Genomic DNA, 22,121 nt, shown 5'->3' on the forward strand with positions numbered 1-22,121 from the left:
TAATTACAACCAAAAATTTTGTGACTGTTAAGCGTGGTCAATTATGTGTTCCGCGTAGGAGACTGGCAAAAATTAATTAGGTAAAATCCATAAAATGCCACAAAAAATGCTACCAGAATGAAAAGATTCATAGTAGCAGACTATCAGTAATAAAAGAAAGAGCACTACTTGTCTAAACCATATTGATGGGATAAAAACACTACATATGACTCTACAAAGTTAAATGAACATTCTACTGAAGGAATATGGAGTGTAGTAGTATGTTACAGTACCTCCATGAACTCAGGCTAGTCCCAGGCTTGTCACTGTCTACATGACATCAGCCAAGTGACCTCATTATTTTGGCCTTCCATTTTTTTCCACTATAAAATGGGGAAACTAATATCTCATAAATTCTATTAGATAGGTTTTGAAATACAAGTTTATAGTGAAATGCATAGCACATTGCTGATAATTCTTGAGAACTGTTACTGTTGGTGAGAAAATAACAAAAGTGGTAATGTACTTTTGGACAAATACATATTGTAGAAAGTACAATTTTATTGATCTTTGTAATTAGTATTTAATATAGCTGTAGATTTAAAAGTAGGTTAAGCAACAAAATCTTGAAAGTCATTCTTATTGTAGAATGGCATAAAATTAGTGTTATGTTCAATTTTAGCATCTTTTTTTTTTGATAATAGGCTTAAATTGTCCTTTTTTGAGTCGTGGAAACAGAAGAGAGATAAAATTATAAATGCATGCATCCACAAACTAGAGCCAGCAACTAAGCAAAAAAATAATATTATTTCATTTTTTCCTAATACTATTTTGCTGCTGTATGTATTTTGTAGTCTGCTAATATTCAAAGAAAATCAGTAATTGGTGCCAACTTTATGAAAAATTGGGGTGCAAATTATTTAGAAATAGTCATCCATTAACCTATTTTTTTCCCACAAATTGAAGAAACTTGGAGTTTATTTCAGAGGCAGTACATTTGTCATAATCTCATTAGAGAACCCATTCAGGGATAGAGTTTGGGATAATAACTACAGCATTAATTGGCTGCTTGTTAAAATACTGGTACTATTTTCTTGGGTTGTTAAAGTCACACCTGTTAACTATTTAACCCCAAATGTGAACATTTTTATTTTTCTTAGAATGTATTGGAAAAAGCTCTAGATATGGCATATGAAGACCCAACTTTGAGATTAATCTCCTCATAAAAAATAAACTCTTTACAATAAGTAAAATCCTTTTTGAGTTTTTGTTTAACTCTCTTGTTCCTGTTGATTTCTACAACTTCCATATAATCTTTAGAATGTTATGGTGTAATTGTGTAATAATAGAATGTCCCTGCTAGTTGTATATTTTATTTGGAAATCAGAGTACTAACCATCATTTCCAAAGCTGGGAAAGAAAAAGAATAGTCACAGAAAAATAATTTCATGGTAGGAATTACTTAGGAACATAACACATAACCAACAGCCATTTTAATTTGAATTTTCAAGTTCACTTAGAATTTAATTTTTCTACTGTGTAATCTGAAGCTATAGAAACTGAATCTACAAGCCTGGTGAACTCCATTCTTATTGACATTAGTGTTTGATCCTCTTGTAGACTTTTAACATTTATGTTCTTACTTTATCTTAAAGAAGTCTGTAAACCTAGCAACATATAATTTAGCAATTCTACTTTCAGAGTAATGGATTGGGATTGTTTTATGAATCTGAAGGAAGACATTTATGTGTAAAATATAATGGAATGAAACAAGGCCCAATGTAGAACCCTTATTCACTTTCATGTTAACGACATAGTTTAATGCAATAGTGAATCATGATTGTGTTTTCTTCTTACTACATGAAAACTATTTATTTACTTTTTTCATTGACCTAGTAGTTCATTAACATTTAAAAAACAAACTACGAGGAGTTTAGGATTAAGAATAACTTATTTGGACATGAAGGTGATCTGGATGGCTAGGCAGGTGTCCCTATCATTACTGTTCTAGGTCCACCCCTCCAGAAATGTGCTCAGTTGAAGAGAACCATCTTCCTAGTTGGAGGAAGGACAATTTTTAAGATAAGGGTTTACTAGTAGCTGTGCTTTCCTGTTAGAACCTCCAAACAGGCTCTCAGGAATAGCCTCTTCGTTAATACTTTGTTTGGAGAGGAAGATAGATTTTTCTTTGTTGGTTTTTAGATTTTAAAATGGCTTTTTTTTTTTTTTTTTTTTTTACTATTTAGCTAAGTAATTTTATTGTTTTGAATTTTAATATCATGTATGTTTCTTTTTCTTTTTTTAAAAAATCCTGTTATGCATTTCCAACCTACTTTGTGATTGGTGGAAGACTAATGAGGAAATTATAAAATATGAAAATAACACATCTTGCAAGAATGTTTCTTTCTGAAGAACCCCCAGGATTTCATATCTTCTTTAAATTCCATTTCAAATAGAGGACAAGGGAAATAGTCAAGACTGTATGTTTTTCTTCCTTTTATTCCTTTGCTGGCATTGTTTATCAGTCATATATCAGACACTGTGCTAACCACTTAGGTATTTTCTGGAATTGTTACTTCAACCTTACAAATGTGTGCTCTAATTATTTCCACTCTGTTTTGAGTTAGAAGGTATAAGGAACTCAAGACTGCACAATAAGTTGCTAGTAAGTGTTGAAACTAGCATTTGATTTCAGATCTGTCTGACATGTACTTAATGATTTTTAATACTTACGCCAGTTCCACAACAAGTGTTTCAGTGTTTACTGAAAAATGAATGACACATATCAGTTGACTTTAAAAAATAAAACAGTAATAACTGTGTAATCTGTTTTATGTATAATAGATAAAAGTTCATATGTTGCTTATTCCCCCCATCCTTCTTATAGGAGAAGAGACTGAAAGAAAGGGAAGCCAGAAGAGAAGCCAACAAGAGACAAGCAAGGTAAGGATTTATATATATGGATTTTTTTTTCTTTTCAACTCTCTTAAAATATAATTGAAGGGAATTTGTATTTGATAAAAACAATGTTTATAATTTTGAAATAGAGTTTAAATCCCTTTCTTTGGTATGCCTTTTGTATTTATTTATGCATCAGGACATTCTAGTTGGATTTAAGCCTTTGTAGCCTGTTTACTTTCTTATATTCATTTGTTTCCTCTGTGATGCAGCATGAAACATGCCTAAATAATTTGTTCATTGGGCTCTGCTATATATATCTACCATTTTTCCCATTGTATTTTATACCTCCATACATACAGAATACAGTTGACTCCATGGTCCAGGCCTGATAGGATTTTCATCTTTATTATCATTAGAGTAGGTAGATGATCTATTTGAACTTAATAGTAAGTAATTCTGAGAGCTTTGGTTGCTACAATTCAGCTCCCAGAATATAGTGAAAGCACTCTATATTTCTCATCTTAACTGTATTCTGCAAATAATATTCAGCAAATATTTATGAACAGTTTCCCTGAAATATATATGTATAATTATAAACAACATCCATGAGCTGATATGATTTTTTTTATCTGGGGTGTTTCATACCAAGAAGGGTGTAGTTCTGCATTCTAAAGACATTTTGTACAAATGATGTCCTAGAACCAGGGCCCAGTAATGTATGTCATTTCTCATGCTGTATCTCATTGTGCTATGCCTGACTAGCCATGATTTCTTCTTGGCAGTTAGCAAAGATCCGACTCCCTTGAGTAAGCCCATAAAGTTCTTTGTCGTTTTTTTTCTATGCTGGCCATAGCACTTAGAAAGCAAGTCAGAGATGATAACTCATGCTATAATTCTGAAGTGAGAAGCAATTACTCTATAGTGTAAGATGAAAAGACTGCTTATATTCAGTATTTTTTTTTTTTTTTTTTGGGTACTGGGGATTGAACCCAGGGCCTTGTGCTTACAAGGCAAGCACTCTACCAACTGAGCTATCTCCCCAGCCCTATATTCAGTATTTAATATCACTATTTTCAAAAGTGCCCCAAAATGAAAGTCCCAGTATGTATAACCTGACTGCTAAAGCAGGTGGTGACCTCTGCATATGCTTTTAAAATGGAGATGTGAACTACTATGCCAGGAAAATGAGATCTTCGGGCCTGTGTTTGGAAGAACTTAACAAGAAAATCTTAACCCTAATGAAAATCACTTGATATTTAGGAATATTGCATGTTCAGCATAAAAATAAGCTTTTTTTTTTTTTTTTTTGTTTCACTAATGCTCCTTTCTGGAAATAAAAGTATGAAATGAAAGATACAATCTAGAGTCAAAAGAAAGCCCTGTTACATATTTCCTTTATGTATATTTGTGCGTGTTTGCTCATGTAGTCAGCTCTCTGTGTCCATGTTCTGTATCCATAGATTTTAACCAACCAGAGATGAAAGCGTAGCAAAGCTTATGGTTATATCTGTATTGAACATATAGAGAATTTTTCTTGCCATTATTCCCTAAAAATGCAGTTTAATAATTTATATAGAATTTACATTGTATTGGGCATTATATGTAATCTGGAGATGATTTAATTATATAGGAACAGTTATGTAGGTTTCATCCCATTTTATATAAGGGACTTAGATATCTTCCACACCTAAGTACCAAAGGTACTTTGGTATTTATGGGGTGTTCTGAATACAATTTCCCTTTGATTTTAAGGGAAGATTGTATTACTCAGTACAGTTTATTTTTTTATGCTCGTTGATGTTGTGTGCCTGATCTTTCATAATTATTTGAACTGTAAGAAATCATACTCACCACTGAGCCTACTCTCTGAATTTGTTTTCTTTCATTCCCTACATATTTGTGTGTGTGTGTGTGTGTGTGTGTGTGTGTGTGTGTGTATGTATGTATGTGTTACTTGGGATTGAGCACGAGACCTTGTGCGTGCTAGGCAAGACCTCTGTCATTGAGCTACACCTAGCCCATGATTGGTTGGCTTGTTTATGAGACAGGGTCTCATTAAGTTGCCCAAGCTGGCCTCAACCTTCCAAGTTGTGGATTATAAGCATGCACCATCCTGCTCAGCTGTATTTGTTTTTAATATTGTGTCAGTTGGGGAGATAAACTGTGAAAGCCACAAGAGTTCGGTTTTTCCATTGGGGCTGAACTCAAGTGTGAACTGCTTGAGTTAAGTCCCTGCCTTCTCTCCTCTCCCCCTTTCATGTTTTTCCTGTGTGTTTATTTTCTGGCATCCAGAAAATTAGAGGGATTTTCTTGTCAAGAGAAGGTCTAATTTCTGTATAACCACTAAGGATTGTACTGCAGATAACATGGCTTTGCTTTTTAGCCAGGAGCTTTGGAATGAGGCTTTGCTTTGTCATTCTCTGAATAGTTCAGCTGCCTCCATTTCACAACCCTTCTCTGAGTGTGCAGACAGGTGGCCTCTAGTAAGAGTGATGTTACCAGATGACTGACTGGCCAGTTTGTAGTCAGGACTAAAAACATTCTTCAAGACTCTGAGAACTGGCAGCAGTGATAGGTTCAGGTTCACTGATAGATCCCAAGGATATAACTTGAACAAATTTTTCTACACCCAGCTTTTTCTCAAATGAAAGTGATGGGAGATCAGAACTCTCCTAACTTTTCAGTTTCCCCTTGGAAACTGATCTATTATTTGAAGAGAATTGGCAAAGGGGTGAGGACTCAAAGTTTTATGATATGTAAGAAGAAATATATGATGGAATGGTCAGGTTTCTCTACAGTGTCAGTCCTTTAAATGGCTCATGTGACTTAATACTAAAGTATACCTTTTAATCTTATTTAAACATAATTATTGTGTGGCTTGAGGATGTTACCTTCTGAGGCACTTGAATCAGATTCAATCTAGAGCATTTCTTTGAGCCCTGAACCTGTAAGATATCCAAAAGATATTTTAATGATAAAGTGGTATTTGCAGACTGAATATGCCAGTGAGTGTGGTTGTCTTACCTCTTGATAAGCTATTTTAAAGAATTAGCATGTAGAAACTGAAAGTGTGAGAAAGGGTGGGTTCACTGTCTTTATTTCTTGTATCATACAGTAAATGTGTTATTATATAGGAGGAATATAGAGGACATGGTATTTTTTAAATTTGGGAGAAGTGTTAACAATGAAAGCTAATGGAAATATCTTATTTTCCAGAAAAGTGAAGACTTAGTGATGTGGGTTCTCAGTTTTAGAAATGATGATTACTGGTTAGCTTTTTCTTAGCACATTGTAGTTCTAAAAATAATATATTGTCTTTAAGTATGAGTACAGTAAAATAAAGTTGGAATGGATCTCTCAAGAACCTGATTCAGCTAGGTAAGGTGGTGCATACCTGTAGTTCTAGCAACTTGGGAGAATAAGACAGGAGGACCAAGTTGACGCCAGCCTTGGCAAATTAGGGAGAACTTGTCTCAAAATAAAAGCAAAAAAGGACTGGGAATATAGTTAAGAGATAGAGTCCTTGCATAGCACGTGTGAAGACCTTGGGTTCAGTCTCTAGTACCACATAAAACAAAGAGCAACAACAACCAAAACTAATATAGCTTTTTGTTAAAATTCACATCTAAGATCTGCCTAGAATACATTATATACAGTATCCAGAATGGAAGAGAAATATGAAGGTGAAATTCTTAGGAACATTTCCTAGAGACCCAATATTTAGTGGTTTGAGGAATTATGGTCTTTTTTAAAATCAAAACTTTCTTTAGCAAGGAAATACTTGAACTGTACAATAGAATTACTTCTACTTTAGCTAAGAGAATATCAAATATTCTTATAACTTAGATATTTTAAACTGAGATATGAAAAACTATTTGTAGCAATGATCAGTGGACTATATTGCCTTTTGGTTCATAGAAGTTACATAATCCGGGAAATGTAGCTTCACCTCATTATCCAGCTAGATTTTCTGTTGCTTTGATAGTCACACCTGCTTGTTCTAATCTCTTGTGGCTGTAAGGATTTAGAAGAAATATGAAGAAAGTGAATAACCACGCTGAAATTTGAGGAAATAGATCCTCAGAATTATCTTGGGGCTATGCTACTTTGGAAATAGAGTAGGATTTATTAAAAGTCTGATGTCTGAGATCTAGAAAGCGTTGCCATGTCTCAAAGTTGCTTGGTGACCTGGGGGCACATCATTAACCTTTCCGGTCCTCTTCTCAACATGTACAAAATGAAAGACATTTTTTTCACAGCCAATTTCTTACTTTTAAAATTTTTTTCCACACTTTTAATCATGATATTGTTTGTGTGTTTCCAGTATGATCTTGATCTGAGCTATGTTATGAAAGGCACAATTGTGCTGAACGGTTCCTAGTGAAGGTCCTCATCCTCTCCATATTTGAAGATATTTTTTTTCTTTCTTTGCTAGAAGCTTATTTGCTAAATGATGATTTCACATAAAGCTATAAATAGGACATTAAAGGTTGTTGATGGTTTAGTTCCTCAAAGAATAAAAGCCTTTGCATTTATTCATTTTTGACAGTGCATTATTGATAAATACCAAATTAAGATTTTTTTTTCCATTTTGGTAGGCAGAAATGCCATGTTCTAATACAATCACTTACTGAATAGTGCCCTAAACAAGTCATTTGGTTTCTCTAAGTGAACTCTTTGCATAATACCTTGTTTTAATACTGTAATAAGATGAAATATACTGTCCTATTTTAATAATCAATACTCTTTTAGATAACTTGCTCTTTCCCTTTAATATCTACCAAAATTAGCTATGAAGACCCTGTTTTGTCTTTGTGTTTCTAGTGTTGGTATGAATTGCTTGGGGATTAATATAGTAGTCTGTTTTTCTCTTTCTTGGTGATAATGAATAAGAAGGGGATTACTATGCTGGAACTCATAACTATCTTGAATTATTTAAGTCATGCTTGCAGTGCTCCCTTCTTGAGAATTGTTCTTCTCTAGTCATGATTATTTATAGTTAACTTCAGGAAAGGGAGGAATATGGTCATACCATCATGAATACCTGCTCTTCTTTTGAGGACTAAGCAAAAATAATTTATGAAGATTTTTCTGACCCTTCTTAGGTGTTTATGGACTCTTGCTTTTGAAACTCCTGCTGTGGTCTCCTCTACAGAGACCTCTGATCTTTTATGCACTTGTTTATTTGGATATGCATCTGCTTCTCCTGCTCATTTCTAAGTCTTGTTTTCCCTTATATCTCTATCACTTGTCATGGTTTTGACTCATTATATGCACTTAGAAATATCTAAGTGAATGAGTGTGTGAATGAATAAATCAATGACTTGAAGGGATGTAGATCTAGCACAAACTTGAACAAAATTCCTTCAGTACAGTAAAACTCATAGCATAAAATTGCCATTTTAGTCTTCCTTAAGTGTACTATTAATTTACATTAAGGGACATTCATACTGCTGAACAGCTGCTATCACTAGCCATTTTTAGACCCTTCTCATCCTCCCAGACTCTGTATTCATTAAACAAAAATTCCCCATTCCCTCCTCCCCAGAGCTCAGACTTGTAAGAGAAAATTTTATATTTCAAATAACAATTTAGCAGATGAGGAAGTGAAGCTTTTGAGGAACAGATCATTTTTCCAGTGTCCTACAACTGAATTGTAGCAAAACCGGGCTAGAACTTGGGTCTTTAGGTGCTCATATATATGCTTTTTATCCTACCTTACACATTGCCTACAGTGATGTAAAAGATACTAAAGAGCACAGTATAGGTTTATGGTTTTACTAGCTTTATTTTATTTACAAGGTCATATATTAAACTATGTGGACACTATAATAGTGGCCACTATCATTTATTGACTTCTTACCATGTTATGAATATTGTGATGGTCTTTGCCCATTTACAGTGTTATAACAAAATACTAGAGGCTTATAAATAACAATTTATTTCTCACAGTTTGGGGCTGGAAAGTTCAAGATCATATCAATAGTTTGGATTACTGTCTACTGAGGGTATGCCTTCTAAAGGTTCATCTATGGTCATCTTCCTGTGTGGTCATGTGGTAGAGAAAGCAAGACAACAGCAGTTCCCTCAGTACTTTGATAAGTGCACTAATCCCATTCATGAGGACTCAGTCCTCATGACTTAATCAGCTCCCAAAGACCCCCCAATCCTAATACTATCACATTGGCTATTAGGATTTTTGGTATATAAATTTGGGGAAAACATTTAGACCTTAGCCATAATTGAAGCTAATCCTCACTGACAGCTCTTTGGGGTCATTAGTATTATCTCCATTTTGTAGATGAGCAAATCAAGGATTAAAAAGTTTAAGTAACTTATCCAAAGCCACACAACTAAGAAATGGCAGAGCCAGGACTCAAATGTACTTTCGGTGACTGAAGCCTTGACCCTTAAGCTTCAGGCCTTCGTCTTTTCCAAGGCAGTCAAACAGTCACCTGTGAGAGTTCTTAAAAGCAGAAAAAGCAATTGCAAATAAATTGCTCTCTGTTATAATTAGTTCCCCTTTATAGGTAACTACACAAAGAAATAGATACAAAATATTAGGAATTTCCTATTGGTTATGATGAAACATCCTTTACTCCCAGTAGTCATGATTTTAAAGTATTTTATTATTTTCCAGCCTATGAAGATCAGTAAAGCAGACATATTTCCCTATTGTTTTGATTTTTTTTAACCCTAATTTTTAGGCTACTCTATGCTTCTACCTCTTTGCAGTAGTTTGGTTTTGATGCCTTCTTGCCTCCTTCAGGTAGATCTAGAATTTATTTCTGCACTGCTGTATTTGTACATTATTCTGTTGTGGTACTTAGTGATTGTCTCATTACTAGACTGTAAACTTGAGAGCAGGAATAGAGGTCCTCCCCATGTCTGACATATAGTTATTGTTCTGTAAATATTTATTGACTGAATTAATGAAATGTAGGTATATTCTTACACTTAACATTTTATATGTTAGTGGTAGGTCAGTAATAGACACCTTCAGATCAAGCACTTGGGCTTCTAGACTGCACTGGACCTGCATTTATGCATTTCAAGTTCGTTTTTTGTTTTTGTTTTTGTTTTCTTTTGGTAACAGGAATTGAACCCAGGGGCTCTTAACCATTGAGCCATATCCGCAGCCCCCACGTCCCATTTTTAAAATTTTTAATTTTCAGACAAGGTCTTGCTAAGTTGCTGAGGCTGGCTTTGAACTTGAGATCCTCCTGCCTCAGCCTCCCAAGTCACTGGGATTGGAGGCATGTGCCACCACACCCAGCTGCATTTCAACTTCTATGAGATGGGGTGTATCTAATACACTCAGTCCTTTCCAAGTTGCTCTCCTCCTCCCCTGTTTGTGTTAAAAAAAGTTGATGAACTTGGCATTAAGGTTATAGATCCTTAATATTCAAATGTAGTAAACACTGTAGGCAATCAGGTTCCCTTTAGAATACTTGACTCATATTGTACTTACTAAGAAATTAATACTTTTTTAAAAACTTTTTCTATTTTAGATATATGTGACTAAGAACTCTACTAACATGTGCTTACTGGTTTTGCTTTTCCTCCCCCCTAATTTAACTTATAAAGTCCTCATACTATACTATGGTTTGAATACACAAAACTATATACTTTTACTTGTACTATATATTGTACTTTATGGATGATATTCTAGGGTAACTTGATTGTGTTCATTTTTGTCCTTCTTGTTCACTTTGGAACCTAACACTTCACTCTGCAATCTAGGTCCTTATTCATCAATATTTGATTGACCAAAAAAAGAGGATCCTGCTAAAATCTCTGACAGTGTCATGGTAATACGCATTTTATGCCATTGAGCATAGGTTGCCTGAATGAATTATTGTAACAAATGTGATAATCAGATTATAAAAGAGCTAGCATTCTACTCCAGGCCTTTCTCTGCCACCCTACTTTTACCACTGATGCAGTTCATGTTAAACCTGTCCTAGATAAGACTTTAACTCTGAAAACAAGAAATTTTTCAGAATACAAGATCTGTTACTTTTTAAACTTGCAGTGTAATGTCAGATTGAGGCAGAATTTTAATGATTAGTATTTCAGGAGGTATTTCTTCTAATATTCTTGGAGAATGTTGCTTCTTAAAGGTAACTTTCATAATAAAACATTGTAACCAGATAAAATTGGGGGAAAATAGACTCATTCCACATTTGAGTATGGTGCCCCAAAAACTGTATGTGTATCTGTTTGCATATTCCATATGTTTCTTGTGTTAGTTAGTAAATGACCTAATGCACTCTGCTCCATTCGGTGGTCCTTTAGGTTCAAATAGGGTAAATCAGTCCCCATCATGCTTTTTATACTTAGTCATGATTTATTCAACTTATCTCAAATTAGAGGAAACTTGTCATTTCATGCATTATATAACAATGTTTTAGTCAACAACAGAAAGTATATTATAACCATAGTTTCATAAGATTACAATTGAGCTGAAAAATTCCTATAGTTTAATGATAATTCAACTGTTAATGTTGTAAAGCAACACATTACTCATGTGTTTGTGGTATTATTGCCAGTCATATGAAAGCATATCACATACAGCTACTTACAGTGTATAACACTTGATAAGAAATGATTCTGGTGATGGTCTATTTACTATACTATGCTTTTTGTATTGATTTAAAATTTTTTTTTTTTAATTTAGCTTTTAATTTTTTACAGGCTGCATATTGATTCATTGTTCACAGATGGGCTACCTCATTTTTTTTATCTTTACTTTAGAGTGTAATCCTTCTAATTAAAAATTACTTAAAACAGTGTGCCATGTTACATAGGAAGAAAGCAGTCTCATCTCATGTTTACTGTGTCTCCTGATTGCATCAAGAGACCACATCAAGTGTTTGACCTGTGCCATCTAGGTTTGTGTAAGTATGTTCTGATGTTTGTACAGTGTCCCATTTGACTAACGATGCCATTAAATGACATGACTGTACCATAGTTTGGGATTTATAGACAGATTTTCTGTAATAGAACACATTATGTTTATTTGAATCTTTGTGACCATTTGGTAGTTATGTGGCCATGTGTGTTGTTCTGATGTTTACACATATGTAGACACTGTGTATGTGGGAGTGTGATATGTATATGTGACCATCATGCTTGTAAGACTGGTCTGTAGAACATTCGTCCATATTTTTGTATGCATCACCATGTATTGATGGTCTGCATGATGAGGTCATTTTTGCTATTCATAAATTTGATATTAGCTGTTGAGAAATTATACCTTCATAATTTCTGCCTTAGGACACAAAAAAATTTCAAATTAAAAAAAAAGCATGTGGATCGTTTACTCCTTCCTTAAGATTTGCTAAACAACTCAGAACCCTTTCATTTATATGAGAAAATAGAAGGCTTGAGAATTACCAAAAGACTTGATTTTAGTAATTCTCAGTCTATGGTACAAGAATCTGTGTGGGTCCTCTAAATTACTAGAAATTTCTAAAATTCTTACAACTATTTATTAACTATATAATATCTACACTGTACATAATATTATCATTGCTTAAAAGTAGGTAAAGGCTGTTAAGATTAACAAAATATCAATTTGTTTCTTTACTAAATTTATAGTGTCTTTTGTCTTTTATTTTCTTAAATGACATGCCAATTGTAAAATTATTATCTTGTAAATAATTTAATGCTGAACATCTTGTTATACCAGAAAAGATCAAGAATACTGTCATATAGCGTATAAACAGAAGCAGCCATATTCCTGAGACAGTGGAGCACAGGGAGAAAGAAAAGAGATGGGGGAGAACACTGTTTCTTAAAAGGAAGAAGAGGCTTTGCTCTCTATCTCTTCAAGGAGGAAGAAGTCAATAGAAAAGGAAATACCTGAAAGATGGAACATAGAAAAAAGAATGACAAAAATTTTGTACTAATTCCTAAATGCCTTTTTGAGTTTGGAGATGGGTCATACAGTATAACTGATGCTAAATTTTAAGTAATCATAATATTCACTAACTCCTGTGGTAATGGCAATAGTTTTTGTGGATAAGGAAAACTCTTGGGGGATAAGCCTTTACACTGCTGTGTATGGCTACAGAAGGGGGACTAACAAAGCTTTATTGCCTCTTCTTTAAGCCATAAAGACTTCTTTGGAGAGCACCATAAACTAGTGTTTCAAAGAGTGTAAAATTTAGTGGCTATAGGAATTTGTCCCTGGCATAATCACACACACCTAAGATAACATTGAAAAGAACTTGTTTTCTCACTAGCTTTTTTTTGTCTCAAGAATTATAGGTGAAAATGTTCAGTATCTGTAAAGCCATATTTAGGTAATCTTATTACTTCTATTATTAATATGAAATAATTCATCTTTGCTATATTTCTTGCTTTAGGGAAAGATATTACCAGGTGTCAGCAGCATTTTTTATGGGGATATTTTTTCCTTTGCCTAAATCTTTATTGGTAGAGGATTCAAAGATTTCTTTCATTGGTGAGAACTCTGGAATTCCTTGTTTGTAGAGTGTATTGTTGTAGATGTTCTGTAATGTCATGTAGAGTGTTTTATCTGTTCATTGTATTTTCATCAAGATTATCCTATTTACTCAATAAGTTTATGAAATAAGTGAAAGGATTTATAGTCACTCAACAATTGAAGAAATTTTGGCATTGCAAATCGGTTACTTGGCTTAGCTTGTAATGGTAGAAAAATAAAATTGGTAGAAAAATAAAATTTCCTCAAATTTCTGTCTCAGGATCTAGTATGCAAAAGTTTTAGCTTATTTAGAATGTGTCTGTTTTCTCTCTTTCACTTTTTTCAAATAATAAGTCTTCTCACTTGGATTGGCCTAAGCATTATCTAGAATGTTTAGAAGGGAGTAGTAGTAGCACATTAGAAGTCTCAGAATTTCCTCTGATTCTAAATCATTATATATTTATGTGCAAAATCACTTTCCCTAAGCTCTCTCTTTCTTTGTTGGTATAGCCATTTTGGAGACAAGTTTGGCAGTATTTACTAAGCTACACATTTATCTACCTGGTCTTACTATTACTCTTTTAGGTGTACATTTAAGAGAAATGCTTCCATGTCTACATCAAAAGCTATTCACACAGCAGCACTATTATATTCATTAAAGACTGGGAATAACCTAAACTGTAAGGTGGATAAATTGTGATATAGTCATGCAATGAAATATACCCGTGGAAGAAATACTGCTACAAATAGTAAGAGAGACAAATTACACAACATAATATTAAACAAAATTAACCATACACTAGAGTAAATAGCATTGTATCCCATTTATTATGAAGTCTTAAAAAATAAATGCAAAACTAATGTTTGAGTTTATGTCATGATGGTAGGATCACCTTTGGGAAAAAGAAGAGATCAGTTACTGGGAAGGAAGAGGAGAAGGGTGGCTTCTAGGGAATTTAATAGTGTCCTGATTTCTTCATGAATAGTAGTTATACAGCTTATATTTGTGAAAATTCATCAAACTATATGCTGTGATTGGAGTACTTTTCTGAATGTATGTCTATTTCAATGAAAAGATTTTTAAAAAGGGGTAGATTAGACTTCTCTGTGTGGTTTCAGCATAGAGGTTTTAATGTGTAGATTCAGGAATATAGGGCATTATGGATATCTCTTGTAACTCCTGAAGTAATAGGAACCTTAGTCCTTTGGAGTCATTCATGTTTTATGAAAGCTATGAAAGAAAATTAATAATTTATATTCTTCAAGTACACATTTCCTTTTAGATCCACTTATTCAAAGAGAGGTGATGTTTTGCCTCCTAAAACTTATAAAATTATTTCTCCCAAATGTGAAAATAAATGTTACTTTGTTTCTGCAGCTTGGAAAATGATGCAGAAATAGGATATGTAGGATTCAAAAATTCCCTTATCAAGAATCATATTGCTTATCTGTCTTTTGACTGTAAGATGATCTTGGCTAAAATTAGGAGCAATTGTATTGTTTTACCCATCTTGATCTTTGGCTATGTATATTAATTTCCCCCCTTACTAGAGACAAATTTGATTTTTATTACATAAAGTCATCATTTTTCTTCATTTGAAAGTGATAAACACTTTCAAGCTCATCCATTTATTTATACTGATAAAGCTTCTTTGAAAACTATAAAGTATATTGTCAGAGGCTTCAGCCTAATTGAATTGCCTTTAACATGAGCTGTGTATAAATTCTAAACATGACTGCTATCAATCCTTTGTCTCCTGACATCTATCTAATCTTAAGATTTTTGCCCCTCTTAGTACAATTGGTACATGGCATTTTTGTGGTGCTCCTTTGAGAAGAACAGAGTGAAAGAAGGAATATAAAAGTATTAAGTCATTTCTGAGCAAAAGACCAAAATGCACTATAAGAACAACTGAGAGGAGAGAAAGTGTATTTGGGGCTCATGGTTTCAGAGGTCTCAGTACATAGATAGCTGATTCCAGTGCTTTGGGCCCAAAGTGAGGCAGCCCATTGTGGAAGAAGGACCTAGCAGGGGAAAGCTACTCAGCTCCTGGTGGGTCAGGAGACAGAGTGGGAGGGGAAAAAAGTCATAGGGAAGATGCATCTTTCTAGGGCATGATCCTACTGACCCGCCTCCTCCAGCCATGCCTGCTTGCCTATAGTTACTGCCTAGGCCATTCAGATTGGGATAGACTGATTGGATTATAGCTCTAATAATCTGATAATTTTGTAAGATATGGAACATGACAAACCCCAAAATAGCTTGGCCTGGGAAGAAGGAGTGGGGAAGAAGGCAACACATTGATAACATTGATCTTTTCCCAGTACATCCTTTTCCAGTGACAGGACAGTCCCTGGGAAGAAAGCAAACATCACCCAGTGACAATTCCTGGGAAGGAGATATCCATCAAGTCTAAAATGGGAGTCTCTGGGAGGAAGTCAAAGCATTACTCTTTCTCCATATAAATCCTTTCCCAGTGACAATACAGTGGGACCCTGAAGGGAAAGAGATTAGCAATAAACTGACCTCAGATCCTCCATTCTTCCCCAAGTTAAAACATTGCCCAGTAAAAACAAAACTTCGAATTCTTACAACAGTCTGTTTCCTGAAGTGCCCAAACTGACATGCTCTGTCAGTAATTGTCACCTCTCATTGTAACATATATAAGCACAGATTCCTCCTTGGGCCACTGGCTCATTTTTCATCAGGAAACTGCGTCTGCCAGAGGTACATCTCCACTGCTGAATAAAGGCTTTGCTGATCCATGAAGTTTGCACCCGGGTTGGTCATTTTGTGCTAACCAATTTCACCTCTGAATATTCCTCCATAAATACAGGAGCTTTTGGGGGACACTTCACATCCAAACTGTAACAGCCTAATGTCAAAATAGAATTAACTTGCTCTTGAGGAACTAACAATCAAATGGAAGAAATTTGTAAGCAGTACAATTTATAAAAACTATGTGGGACTGAATGTGCCACACTGACATCAAGGTCATCAGGGTAAGCAAGGGAGCATCAAGTCTCATGTTATTACCCATTGATTTTTTCCTAGAGCGTAGAGAGTCAAGTGGAGCAGCACAACTTGAAATAGAGGACCTTGACTATATCACAATAAATATAACAAGTATTGAGTTTTATTTAGTAGGTAAATAAACACTGAAGAGTAGAAATAAGAATACACACACACACACACACACACACACACACACATACAGAACATGTTTAAGTATTTTTGCATATTCATGTGGTGGTTTAGTATGAACTTTGAACTTTGAAGAATAAGCCAAAATTTCACTTAATACTTTGGGAGATTTCAGTATAAAATTAAGCCAGTAATTTTAGAAAATTGAGACCTAGTCTCATTTATGACATGCTTAACTGTTTTGAAAATTAACTACCATAGTCAAGAACCTGGAAGTGAACAAAAAATTTACCGGGTCAGTGTGTAGGATACAATACCTGTGAGGCAAGGTATGCCTCTGCCTCCAGGCAAGACCCACACCCATATGCCTTGCTTGATTGCCACTTCAGTCTCAGCCCTGTCCATCATGATCTAAGGCTACAGACGATATAGTAAATAAGAATAGGTGGTTTGTTAAAGCCAGTCCCTCTCAGCAAAGCAAGATAACCAACAAGCAAGGAAGATTAATAGGGATTTACTAATAAAACGGGTCTCATTGATTGATGAAAGCACTGTGGTACAGTCCCAAAGGACAACATTTTGTTATAATACCTGTAGTTGCAGTGTTTACCCTCAGGTATCAAGAAGATAATAAGGTAAATTTTGTCTTCAGGCAATGCTCCAAAAAAGGTTTGACTTATAGGCCTTTTTCATATGAATAGTAGCTTGGGACCCAAAGTAATAGGAAATTGTTAGTTGTTTGTGTTAGTTGTGGCTTTGTACACACTAGGTTCATTTTTCCTTTTGCCTACAGTGCTTACTGACCTTACTTTTTCACTTTGTCCTATAGGTTTGCAGTCAAAAAGAAGGAACCCAGAAAATCTTTTGATACCTCATGCCTTTTAGTACCTAATAACAAAGGACTTCCATTTGCTTTTTTATAGCAGTGTTATAAGTCTCTATATATGTTATCTCCGTCCTTTAAATGAGGAAAGGAGACCTGAAAAGTTTAGGTAGAGGTCAGTCTGGGTGGTAGGAATTATCTTTGTATGGCTGGATGATTGAAGATCATAAAGGTCTGGGTGTGAAAGAGTGAGTAGTTCAGTTTAAAGGATTTTTACACATTTTTTGCCTGTCTCTTAGAGTAAGAAATACATTTTACATTCCTTTCCAAGACATGTATACAGTATTAAATTTTTTTTTTTCACAAAGTGATATCTAGTTCTACTTTGTCATTCTCCTATCCTATCCTAAACAAGTGGTAGTCCTACTTCATTCATAACTTCAGGATACTGAGTTAATGATACATAAATGAATGAAGATAAGTAATTTGACAAAACAGTGTTCTTCTGTAACATGAAAGTAAATTATCTTGTGGAGAGGTAAAACTACAAGGGTATGTTGTGGTTATATTTCAAGTGTTCTCCTGTGCCAGGCCAAGGAACTATATCTAATCTGGGCAACAAAAAGTTCTTGATTTTGTGTTAGGATGCTAACATAATTATGTCTTTGTACGAGTAATTTGATAATACTGTAACAGAGCTCCTTACAATTTTTAAAGAACATTCACCTGCCTTATTTAATTTGTTCCCCATAATAACCTTGAGAGGAAGATTAAAGAAACTGAGGTTTTAAAGAAGCAAAGCCTCTTAACTTTATAGTCCCATTTAGGAAATAAAAAAATGCAGGGTTTCTGACAGCAAGGTTAGTGAGTAGGATAAAAAGTTAAACTAACAGGCCTTATCAGAAGTCTGGGTGGAAATAATGATAGTTATAGAAATGGAAGGGAGGGGTCAAATGGAGGGCCTAAAAAAACTCAAGTAATTGCTTGAAAAATTTACTTTTATGTTGAAAACCATTGACATGCACTCCAGAATTCTGCTATTTGTTCTTAGTTATAAAATTCCAGCCCATTTACCCAGCAAGGCCAGGGTATAAAATTGCCATTATGTTCTGTCATGGCATATGATAGTTTTCATCACTTGTCTTCCCTTTGTAAGGAACTGAATTGAGAAAGTATTTTTCATTGTTTAATATCCAAATCTGAAAATATGATATTTAAGTTTCAGAAACATATAATTTAGAATAAGACACATGAGCACTCTTTTACCAAGTGTGAATTGGTACAGATGAACCTAGTTTTCCTTTTTGATATAGATATTCTGTATTTTCATTACCTTTTGAAAATCATTAAATGTTTATTGCTCCAAATTTCACTGTGAACAGACTGGATCATCAATATTAGACTGAAATACAAGAATGAAACAAGTCCTTAATATATTTTATACAGGTAAATTTATAAAATCTCAATTTTGTGTTTTCCTGATTTCCTGCAATTTTGAAAAAAGTATTTGTTTCTTTTACCAAGAAGGGTTTGTTAGGTCTTATTTTTAAAATGATGCTTTCTATAAAATGTGTTAATATTTTTACTGACATTTTGGTTGAGATTTTTACCTTTATTATAGAGCATTGGGGTAAAATATGGATATTAGGACTTGGCTGAAATAGAAAGACTTGTATCATTTATGTCTTCTCCTACCTGGAAACCTGGGATTTATTTTTAGCATCTCCATATTTATACAAATCAAGTGTCAAGTGTCAGTTTCTTGTAACTATGTTAAAAATTTGTCTCAGACTAATATGTACAGTCCAGACTTCCTCCTTGAACTCTATATCCATATAGCCAGTTGCCTATTAGACATCTCCACTTGGATATTTAGTGGGAAATCAACCTATCCAAATTCCAACTTCACATTTTTGTCTCCCAAGTAAGTTCTTTCCATGGTCTTCATTGTCCTAGGAAATGACACTTCAGGTTGTTCAGGAAAAATCTTAGGGATATCCTTGACTTCACCATGTCTCTTCTACTTATTAATTTATTTTGATACTAGGGGTTTAACCCAGAGACAGTTTACCACTGAGATATATCTCCAACACTTTTTATTTTTAAATTTTGAGTCAGGATGTCTCTAAGTTACTTAAAGTCTCTGAAATGCTGGCCCTGAACTTGTGATCTCAAAGAACCTGCTGTCTCAGGTTCTTGAGCCACTTGGGATTATAAGTATGTGCCACTGATCCTGGCCACTTCTCTCTTTTAACATTGTACCGCACTTGATCAGTAAATGCTATTGACCTATCTTAAAAATAGATCCAGAATATCTGATGTAGTCCAAATGAGGTCTGGAGTTAATATACCACTGTTGGTTTCTCAGTTGTGACAAACATACCATAAAATGTTAAAAATAGGAAAAAAAACTTGTTGAGTAGTTTATGATACTCTCTACTGCCTCTGCAAATTTCCTATAAATATAAAATTATTTAACACTCCCATTACTATCACTTGGATCCAAATCACTATCATCTCTATAAAGGATTATTAACTGTAAGAGCCTTCTAGTCTACTAGTCCCCTTTCTCTTACCTGCTCCCCCACATTATTTTTAATAAAGTGGCCAGAATGAGCCTTTAAAATTAAGTCACTTGCTGGATATGGTGGCATATACCTGTAATCCCAGTGACTCAGGAGACTGAGGATCACAGGTCCCAAACTCTAAGCAACTTAGTGAGACCATGTCACAAAATAAAAAATAAAATGGGCTTGGGATGTAGCTCAGTAGTAAAGTGCTCCTGGATTCAATCCCCAGTCCTAAAAAAGTTGAAAATCACATTATATAATTCCTCTGCTCAGAAACTAAGCCTCCAAGGGTTTCCCATCTTAATCATAATAAAAGCTACAAAGTCCCGAATACTTGATCCAACTGCCTCTCTCATTTCCCACAGTTCTCTGATTAACTCGTTGAACTTCAGGCTCTCATTACTCTTCAAATACAAGAAGCAGATCCTGGCTTTTGTCCTTGATACCGCCAGATAGCTAGCATGATTTATTTCCTTATTCCCTTCAGATTTCTGACAAAATTTCATTGAACACCAAACTCCAGTCCTGTAGTCTCTTGCCTTGATGTATTTTTTCCTTAGTACTTCTCTCTACCAGACAACATTTTAATACATTTTAGTTTGTTGTTGGTTGACTTATCCCAACAACCCCATGACTTTTTGTTTACTGCTATATCACTAGTGCCTATATTGATAGCCAGTAAATAGTAGGCATTCAGTATTAGAGTGAATTAAGCAGTAATTATTTAACATAGTTACTTGTTTTTGCTGTTCTATTTCCTAAACAGTGATATAGCAGTACTGTAGTGCGTTATTAAAAGGTATAATAATTTTTGAGAGTTTCATAATTTTTTGTAAGGAAAAATAGTAAAACAAGACAGATGATGGGTGGGGGTTGAAAGCAGTGTTAAAATTAGTATGTATTTTGTAAATTAGTGCACCTTTTTTTCCATAGAAAAGATGTTATACATTGTGGCTGATTTCCAATTATTTAGGGTGATCATAAAAAGTACCATGCAAACAGGGCATTTTGGAGAATGAAAGGGGATACAGTGAATAATTATACCCACACTACTGGTCCTGGACAAACTTGGGCCGTATTGTCACCTTAATTATACAACTGAAAGATACTCTTACCTTAACTTCTGGGAAATACAGTCATCCTGATCTCTCCTGGAGGCTTGGAAATCTGGAACATGTTAAGCTCTTGCTGTAGAAAACTATGAATTACGATACAATTCCTATTATGTTCATTTGTTCCCTTTCCTTTCTAGCATACACTACTGTCTAGTAGCACTGAGAAAATACCTTTTTTCTCTACCACCCATTTGTCCACATCTCAAAACCATTTTTCTCCCATGAATTAAAAAAGTAAAACATTTGATCTTTAATATAAAGAGTTTTTATAAAGTACTAAGCAACTTAAATTCACAAATAATGGCAGTAACAAGAGTGATTTGCTAAAATGACATTCATTGTGACATTGTGAATTTGCTCTGAGTTAACTATTTTGCAGTTAGTTTTATCTTTTATACTGTGTGTTCTTTGAAACTTGTCTTGTCAAATGTTCCCTGTGAACACCCAACACTAGGGTAATGTTTTATCAACAAGATAAATTACAAGTGCATAAAAAGATTGATTACTAATTGTAGTCAAAGTCAACTTAATTTTATGTAATTGGTTTTCCCTTTAAGTGGTTATTTACTTTGAATATCCTTTAAGATCATTTTGTTCTGTTTTGTTGTCTTTAAAACAAGCAGTTTCTTCATTGTTTGATCCTCTCAAAGAAAACCAAATTGGTATAAATATAAAATACTTAAGAAAACATTCCTCATTCCCTTAAAATTAGTACTTATATAAGTCAGCGTAGGGGGCAGAATGGGGGTGTAGCATGTAAAGAATATTTTGAGTTGCAGAAAATCCAGGGACACTTTGAAATTATTCATCCAGGTTTAGACAGCTTTGGTTTGCAAAACAGACTTGTTTTGACAGCAAGAATATGAGTCCATTTTACTTCAATGTACTAGCTTCTCAACTGACTCCTATTTTCTGGCACCATTGTTATTCTGTTTCTCTTAGAAGAACTTCTGAGCTAATTGTGCCATTTTCATGGTATGTGCGTGTGTATGTCGGCATATGTGAAAATATTTGGCAATATTTTTCAGAGTTTTTGGGTACAGATACAAGTCTGTTTTTATAAAAATATGAATGCTAATTTCTATCAACCTGCCCTCCTATTTCTCTTTTTTCTATTTTCTCTTTCACATCCTTT

At 34.3% G+C, this 22,121-nt stretch overlaps 1 protein-coding gene across 1 annotated transcript in view; it reads left to right on the plus strand.

Annotated features, from left to right (window-relative positions):
* DDX10 (DEAD-box helicase 10) overlaps nucleotides 1–22,121 on the plus strand; it is a 394,465-nt gene that overhangs the window by 228,070 nt on the left and 144,274 nt on the right. Inside the window, 1 exon segment of the mRNA XM_079101583.1 lies at nucleotides 2,867–2,921. Coding sequence (XP_078957709.1) covers nucleotides 2,867–2,921 — 55 coding nt within the window.

The sequence above is a fragment of the Sciurus vulgaris genome (assembly GCF_902686455.1).
Source record: "Sciurus vulgaris genome assembly, chromosome: 11".
NCBI classification, from domain to species: domain Eukaryota; kingdom Metazoa; phylum Chordata; class Mammalia; order Rodentia; family Sciuridae; genus Sciurus; species Sciurus vulgaris.